At 38.6% G+C, this 15,264-nt stretch overlaps 1 protein-coding gene and 1 long non-coding RNA gene across 5 annotated transcripts in view; one reads left to right on the forward strand and one right to left on the reverse strand.

Moving 5' to 3' along the window:
- Positions 1-15,264, forward strand: part of STAG1 (stromal antigen 1) — a 198,651-nt gene that overhangs the window by 132,230 nt on the left and 51,157 nt on the right. For all 4 annotated transcript variants that reach the window (XM_042798545.1, XM_042798550.1, XM_032992581.2 and 1 more), the window contains 4 exons: positions 3,518-3,616; positions 8,559-8,638; positions 11,127-11,234; positions 13,495-13,609. In XM_042798545.1, coding sequence (XP_042654479.1) covers positions 3,518-3,616; positions 8,559-8,638; positions 11,127-11,234; positions 13,495-13,609 — 402 coding nt within the window. The remainder of the gene's footprint in view (positions 1-3,517; positions 3,617-8,558; positions 8,639-11,126; positions 11,235-13,494; positions 13,610-15,264) is intronic.
- Positions 241-1,331, reverse strand: LOC122153970. The gene is made up of 2 exons (XR_006165857.1): positions 872-1,331; positions 241-298 (listed from the first exon to the last, which is right to left on the reverse strand). It is a non-coding gene; the product is annotated as an uncharacterized LOC122153970 (long non-coding RNA).

Below are 15,264 nucleotides of genomic sequence, written 5' to 3' on the forward strand. Positions count from 1 at the left end.
TTAGAAAATGGCAAGCCTTTCCTTTCAGATATGTTCTTTCTGTCTATAAAGTATAGATGTGACTACACAAAAACAGCTGGGAAGAGAAGCTCGTTTTCTTTAATTAAAGAATTAAAGGTATTGCATAGCTGCAAATATTTGCTGCCTTAGGTTGGCTCATACTCACTATGAACTTCAGCTCAGAATTGCAGGAAATCTGGCTAAAATCTAGTCTGGGAAATATTTTTGCTTATTCCTTTCCTGTTTAAGGTTGAGTTCACTGTATATCTGCAGTGATTCTCACAGACAGTCATATTTTCTAAAAAAAAAAAAAAAAAAAAAAAAAAAAAAAAAAGTAGTGTTAGTTATTCCACAGCTTTCTGTAGCAGTTTGAGTGCTTACAAATGTTTGCTACTAAAAAGTTCTTCCTTGCATAAGCTAAACAGTCTGTGTTGTAATTTTAATTTATTATTTGTTTTCCTACCCACTGTGCACATGAAAAGTGACAATTGCTTTTTTCCTCTTCCTTCATAGCAAACTAACTTTTCTTTGTTGTGCTACAGAGATATTTACAGAAAGTCTTCTTTATTACCTCGTGTCCATTCCATACTGTGCCCGCACCTTTTTTATTTCATCTTCCTTCTGGTTTTGGTATTCATCTTGTGCTTGACCTCCTAATTATTTTATTAGTTAAATAAGTTTATCTCTTAGTTTAGTAAGTCTCTTCCAGTCCTTGCTCTCCATCACTGTTTGCAGTTGTTACCCTGGCATAAGTTTCTTAGGAATTACCCTAACTTCAGCATTCCAACCCACTTATTTTCTCGCTAGATAGGAAATTTCTCCTGTGTTTCTTTCCCCCAAAAGTGTTTGGGATGTTAAAAGCCTGTGTTACCTGGATGATGCTCATATTTACTCAAGAAGCATCTCATGTCTGGCATGTTGATGGTCTGTGGCATATTGCTGCTCCTCCGGTCTGGATTTCAGTGCAGGGCATCTCTGTACACCTTCACTTCTGCCTGCCTTAGGTTCTTGTCCAGGTCACTGCTGTTTATGCTTCCCCGGGGGTTCCTGTCATTAATCTCCAGTGACTCTATTTTAAAACCTTCTTAACAGGATTAGCAAACGGACGTGGCAGGGGCTCTTCCCCCTCCAAAGAGATGAATTCCATCCTTGACAGACAGTTTACAAACCAGACCTTTTTGCTGTCAGAGGAAGTCCTCCTCCTATCATTTGTCTGCCAAGAAAGGCAGTTGTGTCCAGGGGTTGCCTCCGTACCTCCCGGGCCTTTGCTCCAGCTCGAGGGACCCAGTGTAACACAACCTTTCTCTCTTCCTCATCTGCTCCTGCAGTCACTTCTCTTCTGCCCCAGGGCTGGTGAGCGGCAGGAGGGCAGCGGCCTGGTTCGGTACGCTCTTTCTTGTTAGCATCTGCCTTCAGTCTCCTGGCAGGCCATGCAAGTACCAGAAGTTCACAGGGGCACTTCCTATCTACCTTGCGTGATGTGCTCACTTAAGGTTTATAGAGACCGTCAGTATCAGGCCTGAACTTAACTCTGGGGCCATTGATCCCCTGCGTTTGGTGAAGTCCGCGAAGGCTTTGGACTCCATGGGGCATCCACACCTTTATCTACACAGGTCTCAAGTCCTGTTGCTGTTGGCAGTGATTTTTTTTATGTACCTAACCAATTTAGAGTTTTGCATTTTGCGACTACAGTCCTGACTGAATAACAAGCCATCTGCTCACAAGCAGGACAGTTTTCAGTGGAGTTGTGACTAAACCTGCTACCTCACTGTTGCTCCGTAGTGTTCATCACATGCCAAAACTGATCCTGATGCTCTGCGGCTAAATAAGCCAAGGCCGCAAGAGGCTTACATCCTCTGATAATGACCAGTGATGACTCCAGCCTTTCTGAATGCCACACAGCAGAGGAAACACCATTTCTGGTACTGCAACACAGGTACCATTAAAAGAAGAATGACGTTCAGCATTTCTCTCTGCTTTTTTAGCAGTTGATCACATCCATATAACATTTTTTCTTCAAGAAATTCTTTTCTGTACCTTGAAAGATCTTACGATAGATCCTTTAAATGTACTTTCATCTCATGGACTTTCTCTGCAATGGTAGTCAGAAAGACCCCTAGAAGAGAGCATGAGTGCTCAGAGACTCCTCACAGATAGAAAGGTGATTTCTCAGGAACAATAGTTCTTCAAGGAAAAGTTGTTCTGAAAATCCTCCTTTCAACTTCTGTCCTTCTTTTATCTTCTATTTCAATTTTTGAAATAGATAGGAAGGACGAAAGAAACTTAAAAATAAGGATTTTTAGCTTCTGTATTTATGTCAGTCTCTGTATGTTCTTTCAGTTTTTAGCTTGAGCAGTTTTTTAAATACAGACTTGATTATAGAGTAGATAGGCTCAGAAATTAAGCTGTCTGGGAATGGAGTTTTATTTATGAAGTTCAGTAATTTGTATTAGTTCTAAAGGCTTTAGACTTGGTAGTGTACTTACTTCCATAAAAGTAAGTTAACTCTGCAGTGAACTCTACGGATTATATTTGAACAGATTTGTGTTTATAACCTTCTTTCTGTCTACAAATATTTCTCAACAAGAATCCGTAGTTTGCCGAGACTACGATGTTGAGCTGAGTTTCACATCTGCAGCCGGCCGGATGATGTGCGTGTGCTCAGGGGATCCAGCCTTTCTCTTCATCATTGATGTTCCTATAGGCAACAAACCTTGGTCCATAGGTGCTGCCTCGTGATGCCCACATTTCCTGCCTGCAGCTTACCAGATCAAAGCATTCCCCACCTAAAGAGTAGCTGGGAGTGAGCTGCTGCCACCAGAACAACTTGGACAGACACAAGCTGCTCTTCTTCCCGAGGGCTCCGAGGGCTGTGGCTTAAGCACGTTGTTCTTGTGGCAGCAGCCTGGGAGGGTCTCTCAGGCCTTTTGCATCCTTCAACTTGTGTCTGTGCTATGCTGAGAGATGAGATGTAGACAACTGCAGAATGATAAATGCAGCGTGTGCTCCTTCTGTCCCTGGGAAAAGGAAAGACAACGGTCGGAGGTGGCTGTGTTGCTCGAGTGGGCTACATGCAGCCCATGCTCAGTCATTCTGAACACTTGGGCACTGATTGTAAACACCAGATGTCAGGCAGAAGTTACCTGTAGTTTCATTTCCTAAAGACAAATAGCCACGCCGCCCTCACCAACCACCTAGAGGTCGTATGCCTTTATTTTGTATTTAGTTGCTACATTCTTTATCTTTTTGTGGAGTTACTTGAAAGGGAAACGGTAACAGACATATAAGTGATGGCACATTAAATTCTTTATATATGCAAATAGGGAGAAAATTTAACATTGTTTGTAGGCAGCTGCATGTGGTTTTTGATTTTTAGCTGAATTGCAAATTGGCTTTGGTAACTCATTTGCATAAAATTTTAAATGTACATTAAACAAATTACAATATGATATTATTTAATATTCATGTGCATTTGATTAGGGTATTCTATCAGCTAATCTTAGTGTGTTTTATTTAGCAAGGTGAAGTGAGGTTGAAGTGTTTGAAAGCTCTTCAGAGTCTGTATACCAACAGAGAGTTATTTCCAAAACTGGAGCTGTTCACTAATAGATTCAAGGTAAGAGGAAATAAAATTTTTGGAAGGAGTACAGAAAATAAAAGTATCATCTGTCTCATCCTGTTGCGGTCTTTGAGTCATGTATATTAAATGCGAAAATAAACTCATTTGTTTGTGACAGGGCTTGTAACTGCAGTAGTAAAACTGTATTACTGAATGCTGACATTAAGCCAAATTCATTTTACAGTGTTTATCTTGTAAGTTTTTGTCAGGCTTGACCAGGATGATTATTTATCTGTTTGTATTATTTATAGTTTATATATTGTCATTATTCAATCTATTTGTACAAATATAATTTTAGATTTATTGAATTTTAAGGATGTGTGCTGGGTGTTTCATACAATCTACAATACACTTGGAAGTAACAGCCTGTACCAAGAGATTGTTCATAAGACAGCTTTTTAGCTGAGTTATATGCTTGTGTTTGGAGGAAGAGATTCTTTAATCTGCATCACAATATTCTACACAGTGAAATGCCTTGCTGCAGAACAGGGTTATACATTGTACTTTTTGACAGACCCTTGCGCATGACTGTCCTGTTTAGGAGATAAGTACTGGAGGAATATTCCATGGGGTTTTTTTACCAGCACAAACACACTGAGTTTTTATTTAATATCTTGATGAGAACTTGGCCGTTAATTCATTTTGTGGCATGACTGCATAATTTCACAAGTGAAGTGTCGGGAAGAGATGAGTGTAGCAATACTGTCATTGCTTCTGTTTGGATGCTCTGCAAAGAAACCTCTCAGGCACTGTCACCACGATGGTTGGCACCTTCTACCATTGCTTTTGTGTTCTGGAGAACACAGAACTATGGTAGTGGCTGCACCCCGAGGATAGACTGATTTCATTTATTTTAGTGTAAATCATTATTATAATGTTGATGCAAAATTCTGTTTAGAAAAGAAGTGGAGATTTTAAATACTTGTCAATAACTACTGTGCATGAGACTTAAACTTCCCACTGTAGATTTTATACTGTCTCACTGGTTTTGTCTGCCATTGAGGTTACTATTAACTCCTCCAGTTTGATCTAGGAAAGCACAAAATATAGAAAACTTGTCATATCTTCCGTTTATGAAATGATTCATAAAAACATAATGGTAATCAGCCTTTTACCACATTCACTTGAAATGGAGAAAAAAGATGGTTAAACTGCAGTAAAGCGTAGATGTTAAGGAAGGCTTTTTGTCCAAAGTGGTAGTTATATAATAGAACAGACTCTTTATTAATAACCTCATTCAGTTGAGACTTTTAGGGGTAGATTAAATAAATATTTGCCAGGAATGAACTAGATATAGTTGACTTTAACATAGGAGATGAAACTAGATCATTTTGTGAGATCTCTTGAGGGCCTGTATTCTTCTAATTTTGTAAAGTCAGTTTCTGGAACTATATCAGTAAAGACAAAGTTTCCTGTCTAGAAGAGTACCTGGCAAACAGGTTCAGACCTCAGACTACTTCTGTAGTGCCTCCATAAGTCTGGTTTGGTTATCATCTCTGGACAGCGAGAAATACTAGTTAACTCTTTGGAAAAATGAGCCCTCCAACTCTGCTGCTTCTCTTCTTCCCCATGTGCAGATTTAGAGATTTGTTTATATTTGCTCCTTCTGTAATTCAATTTATTTCAATTCAATTTATTTCAAAATAACTCTCATGGTCTCTGTATCTGCTTCTCTTTAGTAGAAAATTTGCTGGATGCTTCTCTCCTAGCCTTCTATAATTTATAAGAGAAAATGCTGCTTGGAGTCTGAACCTGTCCCATCAACCAGCAAAACTTTTCAAGACGACTGGAGGCACTTTGACCAGTAGTTACTCAGTAATGCACTTCAAAAAACTACAGGAACATGAAACCTCTAAATAATTCCTCCTGGCTTTTCCACAGTATAGACAATTTTCATTGTTAGAAGCAGCTAGGTTACCCTGTGCATTGCTTCTTGGTTTAGGTTCAGAAGGATTCAGGTGAAAGGGAACCCTGTTAGGAATCCTCGTCTGTCTTCTGTTCCATTAAAGCTGTTTTTACTACAGAAATCTGTATAATGAAATAAATTAGAGAAAAGGTGAGTTCAAAGTCTCTGTGAGCCTAGAGAACAAATCTGTTTAACATGATGATTTATCAGTTTCAGTTTCCAGCCACATCAAGAGAACAAAAAGCTGGCATTGCCCAAATGCCTGTGCTTGGATTTACAGCTGTGCTGACAGGGATGCGGCCTTTGGCACCAGGATGGAACAAAGTTTCAAATTAATGCTTTTTCAACCTGTGATACATTACTTAAATGTCCTGCCACCACAAACTCTGCCACCACCCCCTGTAAAATAATTGACCTAAATGCCATTCTCAGTTCCATGGCTGCTTATTTGTATTTCCTCATCAGACTTTAATCGACCTGCACAGTTCAGCTGGTATTCAGCTCAATCCATTCAAACTGTCAAGAGAACTCTCTCTAGAGATCTTCTAGCTGTTTAAACTATAAATTACTTCGATCCAGAATGACTTGTATGGTGATGTTAATATTTCACCACCTTCCAGATAGCTGTGACAAGGATCTGATAATGTCACTTCTCCAAAGGAAGGATCTGTGTTCTTTCCAGCGTTTGTGTTTCTAGGAGTAGCGTGATATGCTAGAAAATAAGCTTTGTCCATCAAAAAAAAATTTATCCATCAAAGAGGAGGCTTTTGTTTTCCACCAAGGAGTCCTGTCTCATACAAACGTTAGCTGAAGCCACATGGAAGAGGGGTGAATTAGCTTTTTTGCAGCAAGTGCCGAAGTCAAGACACTGGCAGATGTAGATGCAGCCATTTAATTCCTGTCCCTTATCCCTTACCCTTTGCAGGAGAGTGCACTCTCCATGGCCTGAGAGGCAAAAGGAGATAGGTTTGCTCTTTAGCCAGCCTTGTTCACAGCCTAATACACGATTACAAACTGATTTTCATAGACAGTGCAAATTAATATTTCAAGTTATAAATACAGGCCTGTGTCCTCCCTATTCTACTGCTGTACAGTGGTACAGAAAATTTCTGTCAAAGCAGGTTGAGCAGCTGGGGTTTGTCCCTTGCTAAACCACAAAAGGTACACCTTCTAGAGGCACATTAGGTGTTCTGATCTCATTTTCAAGGCTCTTGGTGCCTGGCTGGCAGATGCCATCACACAGAGATGCTGGCACCAAGGCAGAAAATAAGAAATGATGCATCCACACTGTTTATGTTAAGCCTGATGTTTCTGGGAAAAAAATGAGAGAAGTCTTTTTGGATAGGAAAGCGTTGTTGCATCATTTGGTTTCAAAGTCCAAAAGGACTCCAAATTCAGAGAGTAACTCTTGCTCTGAAGGCAGGAGAGAAGGTCCCTTCCCTTCCAGGCTTTTTTCAGAGTTGTAGAAGGAGTTTTATATTTGTGTGCTCACTCCTTCATGTATGGTCCCTGTGGTGTCTTGGGGTTCAAGACACACTTTGAGGGAGTGCATGAAATTCCACTGAAACTTTTAAGATTAATATCTCTGGCTGTTCTTTCTCTTGGTGGTGGTGTTATTAGTTATTGTTCCTTGGCCAGGACCTCAGGAAAAATTGACAGCAATTTTTTTTGTCTTGTCCATACACAGAATTTCCTCTTTGGAAAATTATTTCACTGTTTGGGTCTCTTCATGAACTTCTCACAGTCTCTAAAACTGTCTAGATAAAACAGTTAAATGCATCAGATTTCCCAGGAACTTAATGGTGATTTGATAGAGGTGCCTTCAGTCACAGTGGCCTAAAGTATCTCTACATACCTGGTTTTGTTGAGAGATAACACTTGAGACAGCCACGATGCATTCTTTGCATACTATTCCTGAATTTCAATATTGAAATAAGCTTCAGTTGCTTGATATTCACCTTCAGCCTTTATATGCCTGGAATAGCAGAGGAAAGAGGTGAACACCTTTATTTTGTCCTGATTTGTTCTTGGTGACTTTCACTGTTGTTTCCTAACACTCCCCTTATTTCTTTTCCAGTCCCCGACTTCTATATTTTCACATCCCAAAATGTCATGTAGTACCTAGTCCTTCCTGAAGCAGGTCAAGCCAGAGAATTCAAGTTTTTTTTTCAGATGACCCAATTTCTTTTCATTAACTTGATCAGTCGAGCAAAGAACATCAAGACATACTGCTTTTTTATGGATGGATAGAAGTTCTCCCCAGATAGGGAGGACAACATACACTAATCGCATCTATTTTTGATTGCCAGTAAGTAAACTGAAACTAAGGAGAAAGAAACCCTTAGGAGACTTCTCATAACTACAGAGTCCTTAGAAGTTACAAAATCATGACATGAGATTGGGAAGTGGTGTGCTTGTCTCCACATGAAAGAATATAGGAAAACACCACAGAATTTCCTCCTTTCTTGTGGAAGGTCTGTGGTGTAATTCTTAATATCAGCTTCAAACCTTAAGATGTAGCCAGGTATAAAGGCCACGACTTTATAGGCAATATGCAGATGCATATGTTCAAGTGTGATTTTCCTCACAGTATTTCCAAATATGCATATATGCAGCATTCATTGCTCTAAATTTATTTTTTTTCAGGGGGATGAAGCAGGGCAATTTTTCTGCTGTCATCCAACCCAAGTAGATTCCTTTTCAGGAAAGAACTGTTAAATAAGACCAGTCCAGAACAGTGCTTCGACTCCAAAGTCTGCTTTCTTGTTTTCTGGAAAACACCCAAGGATGAGGACTCTATTGTTAAACACTTGTTCTCATGCCTGTGTACCCTCCTATTGTTCCTTCGCACACATAGCACATACAGGCTTCCTGAGATGTACATTAAATAGTTGAATAATATTGAAGGGCTGTCATGTGTCTAATTGAACAGTCTTTCTCCCCGAGAGTATTTAGTTTGTAATCTGTAGAGTTCTTCATCTCATAGCTGTTTGTCTGTTTCTTTTTTGTCACTGTAATAAAATTCCTTTTCAGGATCGCATTGTATCAATGACACTTGATAAGGAATATGATGTTGCTGTGGAAGCCATTCGATTAGTCACGCTAATACTTCAGTGAGTATTTTTCAAAACTAGTATATTCCCTTTGGAAGTTACCTAAGCCAGTAATGTTTAATTGACTTGATTTCTTTGCTTGTGTAATGAAGTGAATCTGTAACTTTGCACTTAATATGAAATTGAATTGAATATGTAGTAATATGGTTATGAAGCTAAAATAAGATACTGCATCTCATGGAAGTACGATAGGCAAAGTATAAAAATGTATTGATGTATTTAGACTATTAGTGTATCCATTGTTGTGGAAGAATGCCAAAGGGCATTTATAGCTCTTGCCAAAGGCAAAATGATTGTCCTCCCTAAAACAAGGCCTGCATTTGCTAAAATAACTCTAGCAGTGACTGAGCAAAGATCCGGTGTTAGGAGATTTGATTACCTGACACAGCTGAGAAGAGTCATCTGGTAAATAAGCTGACAGGGAGAAGATGGTAGCTTCGGCCCCCTTGTTGGGGGTCTGTGGAAGTGGCAGTAGTAGCTTGCAATTTTAAACACTTGGCCATGCAGGAGGAGACATGCATCCAGGCCCCCAACTTCTTCTTAGGGATGCTGTGGCTTCCCTGGGGCAATGATCCAGTCCAAAGACCATCCCACACGCTGGCTGTTGGAACCAGCCTGCCCACTGCAGCCTCACGGGCGTGCTGCTGGAGAAGCACTGCTAAGCTTTTATTATATATTCATTAAAACCTATGGTAAAAAAAAATCTGTTGTACAAACAGCCACATAGAACTTCTTCATTGTATTTTACACCCGGTGGCTCCACTTTGAAGATAGTTTTGGACATGCAGTATTTGGATGAAAAATTAGACCAGCTTTTCCTCCTAGTAAAGAAGTCTGGACTTAATTTTTTTTTTTTATTTGTGGGTCACTGCTTTACAGATACTAGACTTGCAATATTAGGAAGAAAGGAAATCTTTTATGTGCTGTTATATTTTTAAAGCAAATTGAACAAATATGATCGCAAATGAGACGTAGAACACATCTATTCCCTACATTATTAGCAACATTTGGCAACACAATAAGATTTTAGGTCAAAAATTACCCAGTGTACCTTTTTTTTTTCCTGCCCTGTTTTCTCTTTGGTTGCGTGATGAAAACATAGTTAGATGTATTTAGCACCAGAAGAACATAGGTCACACTGAACAGCACATGGCAATATTCTGGCAGGTAGGAACTCCAAAAAAATGAGAACAACCATGATGGGGAATGAGCAATTAAAAATTATTAGTAGTATCAAGCCAAATGATGTATAGAGTGCTGATATATAAATGTTTCTGATGAATTTTGACTAAACAAGGAGGGAGGTAATATTCCTGTATGTGACAGTGGTGATACTTTGATATCATTGACAGAATGTAATTGTTCCATGGCTCATAGCATTTTTCAGTAATACTGCTGAAAAATTTAAGTTTTTATGAGTTTCAGAAAACTCACACACAAAATCTACCCTGAGCTCAGAAACTACAGAAGCCTCAATTATGTCATTTACCCAAGACCAGGGTAAAAGGTGGCTTGTTCTTATCAATAAATAGTTATAGAAAATAAACTTTTCATCATCTTTCATCCAGCACAGCAGGGTATGTTCAGATTCAGTTCCTTGGTGTGGTCTAAATCTAGTCAGCACAATAACTACAGTAAAAGTGACGGACAATTTATTGTATCAGCATTAGAGTAATTCTAAATGCACACCAAGATTCAATCATGAAGTGGTTCTGTGTTCACTTGATCGGTGGATGCACAGTGCCAGTTCTGTGTCCCCACTTTGTGGCATAATCTGGTTTAGCTTTCTGCTGCCCCTATCCAGAGCATTTCTGGGCTTTCTCCCATTGCTGAGGCAGTTTTATCCACCTGGCCTGGCCCTTTCAGCTGCTGGAATTGGGAATATTCCTTCCTACTTCCCAGGCCAGCAAAAAGGCAGCTCCTGCCCCACAGCACACAAGAGCACGTGGGCTGCCATGTGGAAAGACTTCACTCCTGAGAATGGAAGGCACCAGGAGGCTGAAGCAGGTTTTCCCAGTCCTGGACCTGAACACTTTAAAAATTAAAAGCTTTGAAAGCAAACAGACATTGCTACAGAAGTAAATAAGTTTAAGCAAGCGATTACATTTTCCTTGTTGAACATTCTAGGTTTTTAATTTAATAATGTTTGATAGTGAGTGTTTGTAGTTAGGATGATGGTCTCATCATTTAAGCAGGGTGAGATTTGTAAGCAATGAAGACATTTTTTTCATAATATTATTTTTTATATACATACATATATTGATACAACTAGAAGAAGGAAATCAGACAGACTTTCAGATTTACTGGCCCTTTTAAATATTTCTGTACTTGGACATTGAACTAAAGATCCTTGAATTCAGTGTTCAACCATTTAGGATTTTGTATGAAGGAAATCAGTCTTGTAGCTGTCAAAACTAAGTCAGGAGAGGCAAGAGGATCAAAATTAAACATCGGTTTTAGTTCAGGTGTTACTTTCTGACTCTTTCAGTGGAAGTGAAGAAGCTCTGTCAAATGAAGACTGTGAGAATGTTTATCACTTGGTGTATTCAGCACACCGACCTGTTGCAGTAGCAGCTGGAGAATTCCTTCACAAAAAGTAAGTTATCAGTTGCCCTGGGATAAGGCCAGATTTGTGAATGCTTCCTAGTAGAAGTACGATCAAAAGACAAAGAAGCAATAAAGTGAAATATCCCAATTTAGCAAATCAGGTATTTAATTTAAAACAGGAGCTGATTCTTTTGTTTAAATTCAAGACCTAAAGACTTGAAGAAACTGAATTTACATTTTTCTTGCTCTAGAATTTGGATAACTTTTCCTCACTCCTCAAGGGCTAAATATACAAAAGCTGCATAAACCTCTGAAGTTTTTTTAAGTCCTGCAGCTCTTTCTGAATTACTCTTGTGATAATATGTATAGGGCCTGTACATTCCTGATCGACTACCTGATAGGCAGTCATCATTTTTACAAAGTTTTATACTGATTTATTTCAAAATTGTGAACTTGAGAGATTTTATGTAGTAATTTGTTTCTAAACTCAGTCACTTCCCCTAAAAATACATGACAGCATGGTTACATTTTTCCTGTACCCACAATACCAAAGGAAGTGAGCTAGCTTTTCCATGCATGTGAATCATACTGCATCAGTAACTATGACCAGGACATTGCCACACCACAGAAGTTAACCTTTTCATTTAGTGTTTACAGTTAGAAGTCTTTTAGCAGTAATTTTATTTTACCCCCTCATGGGTTGTGACATTAGAGTTCTTTAACACATTTATAGAGTATTTATATGAGAATCCAGGTTAGCTAGTTGTTCATGCCAAGATACATGATAGAAAAAATTATATAAAAGCATCAATTTTTATTTGCCAGAGTTCTAATTTTCTGTGTTTTATTAGTGATTTAGAAGTCCACATTGTAACTGTAAGCTTTCATGAGTGGATTTCTGTAATTTCATCTTTGTGATCAGGCATTATCTGTTTCAAGGAATTAATTTACAAAATTCAGTTACATTTAGTTTCCTGCATGACATTTTACAAGTTGTAAGAAAGGGTTAGGTTTTTAAAAATATACACCAAAACTCCTTTGTTAATCAGCATGTGACAAAATAATTTTGAAAAATGCCTTGAAGGTAAATGAAGACATATCTGCACCTTAATGCACTTAGTATAAAGACAAAACTTTATCCTAATTTTTCTTTACAATGAGATACTATGCTGCATTCTATAAATGTCTTTCAAGGTAAACAGCATTGAGAGAAGTTTGTCCCATTTCTAACACTCATTTTCTCTCATTATCTACTAACACATAAAAGCTGGTGCTCCATTTGAAATAATTTGTAATCTGCTTGAGGCATTTGAGGTGGGATTTATCGTGCCTAATTTTATACATTTAAGTAGCACTTTCTGTGTGTAAGGTAGTCATTAGGCTTTCTCTCTGTAGTTAGCAAAGGAAAGCAAATAATAGGGAGGATCACTGACTCAGCCCTGAGGTGGATGTTTTAAGATATTTCTGCACCTGTAGAGGTGCTCATTTCTTACCTATTAAGATAGGCAGGAGGGGAAAGGTGATGTATTTAAAATACATTTGTGTGTAACTCATCCTTCTCTGTCCAGTGAATTACAGCAGCGAAATCAGAATACTGTGTTTCACATTCCTAATTCACTTTGTGACTGTGGTTTCACTGTCAAAGCAAGGAACAGTTTTCAACCTTCTCGAAGTAAAGCAATCATTGCTGTAACTGTCATGTAGGCACATCTGAGATCTCTTTAAGATAGCAAATTTGAGCATTGAGAGTAGTTTTGAATTAGCCATGCATCAGGGAACTCAATGCAGAATGTATAGTTTACCTGAAAAAAAAAAACAAATAATTGACTGGTAGCTTGCTTGATCCTTTATGCTGCTACTGGTACCTGATGTTGGTTGTTTAATGGGATGTCAAGTTTGTTTATACCATATCCCAGCCAGTGTGACAACAGCGAAGATACAACCTTAGCTCTTAAGGCACTAGTGGTATAAGTGGTACCGCCATTGTAAGACTTGATAAGTTAAAAATGCAAAACTACACAAATTATGCAAATATATAAAACTGTGCAAAATCATTCAACATAAATATGTTTTGGAGAGCTTTTTCCTGTGTGAAATTCTTCCAGCCATGTGAACTTGAAGACTGAAGATAAATTCATCTCTTCAGACAGGCAGAGGCCATGTCCTGTTTCTCTTGAAAGAAATAGCTTGAGATACTTTCACTGTGTTATATGAACAAACCTACTATATCAGGAATGAGTTCTTGTCATATTATTGCGGAAATGAGATTTGTTTTGATAAACATGATAGCTCCTTTTGCTTATTTTTAGACTGTTCAGCAGACATGATCCCCAAGCTGAAGAGGCTCTAGCAAAGAGGAGGGGGCGAAATAGTCCAAATGGAAACCTTATTAGAATGTTGGTTCTTTTCTTTCTTGAAAGTGAGGTAAAAAAATAATTTTCAACCTTTACATGTTTAATAAAACCGGAAACTTAAGTAGTGATTTATCAACGTACAGTATTAAATTGTCTTTTTTTTCCTTTTTTTTTTTTCATCATTTCAGAAATACTGTATGCCCTTTATGCTGCCTCTGATTTCCTTGTCTATCAACCCAACTCAACTCAAAATCTTCTTCATGGTTTATTTTGCTCTTGCATGTCCCCACTCTATTCAGTACTGCATTGCTGGTAGTATGGTGGCTACCAGAATTCATTGCTATGTAGAAATGTAACTGGGGTTTTTTTAAGATAACCATGTAAGGAGTATACCTCTGAAGGCTACTCTTCATGGAGTAAAATCATTTGAACCAGAAGGGAACAAAAATTACATAATATCTCAAATTATTACTAGAATCATTGAATAATTCAGAGCAGAAAGGACCTGAGGGGCATGAGCTCAAAGCAGGGTCAGCTGTGAAATTAGGTGAGGTTGATGAGGGCTTTATGCAATTGCATCTTGAAAACATCAGAGATGGAGACTGCAAGCCTACGTACGATGACATTAAGTGTTTGATGGACATGTTCAGGATGGGCTTGTGTCATAGTTTATGTCTATAGAGAGAGCATATATGGGAAGTTTTATGGTAGACATAGTAATTCAGGTGGGGAATGGCAGTGGAGTGGAGGAGAACCTCAGAGGGTAAACTGTCAGGTACAGGATGCTCTGAAGGTAGAGGGGGAAAGGTTTGAAAATTATACATTTGATTTGGCAATAAATATGTGGCAAAGGAAGACTGAAAGAAAGGAGTGACAGTAATGTTTCTCTACAGAAGGGAGGGTAATATATTTTGTGTAAAAAGCAAAAGATAAGGTATTGCAGTCGAGTATTTTAATTGTTACAAAGCCTTGAACAAGAGACTTGACCGTGAGAATGAAAAGAAACACAGAGATGCTGAGAAGTAGGGATAATAACACTTAAGTACAGTGTTAATGTTAACATTTTTTAGAAACATCTTATAAACCTACAAATTAAGTCTGGATGAAATGCCACTACTTGTGTGAGCCTTCAGTCTTCTATCTGAATGTATTTTTAGTTCCAGCTTCTTAAAAACTTAGACTGTAATAGATCACTGTATTTTCTGGTGCAAATACCTTAAATCTGAGTGTGTGTGATTGAGAGTTACCCAGCGTTAAGCTTGTCTGTCCTGAGGAGAAGAGGTACTCGGCTTTGCTCCCAAAGCTGTGATCAGCAAAGTGCCTTCCCATGCAAGCCATATGCTGCTCACTGAGATTGCTTCTCTCTCTGGGCCAGTTTTTGCTATTTCTGTTTTTGAGAGAGTTGTTAGAAACTGAGTAGAATATTATGACTTCATTTTTAATTGAGTTAGAGAATTGGGAGTTCCTATCTGCAGTAGGACTAGAAGGTGTAAGCACTGCCATCTGAGAGGGTGCGTTCAGAGGAGGGAACAGGTGAACCTGTGATGAGCATCAGTAAGCTCTGTGACACATGACATTTTGCCCAGAGCTGTCAGAAACAGAAGAGTAGGTAAATGTACTGACACCTCCTTCCCTACACTCTCAGGTGTTTTACAGTTAAGGAATCAGTCACATATCTGGCAAGCAAATCAGAACTGCATAGTGTGCTTGTTGCTTTTTGATAGC

Source organism: Tyto alba, unplaced genomic scaffold (assembly GCF_018691265.1).
Source record: "Tyto alba isolate M040663 unplaced genomic scaffold, T.alba_DEE_v4.0 Super-Scaffold_10, whole genome shotgun sequence".
Taxonomy (NCBI): domain Eukaryota; kingdom Metazoa; phylum Chordata; class Aves; order Strigiformes; family Tytonidae; genus Tyto; species Tyto alba.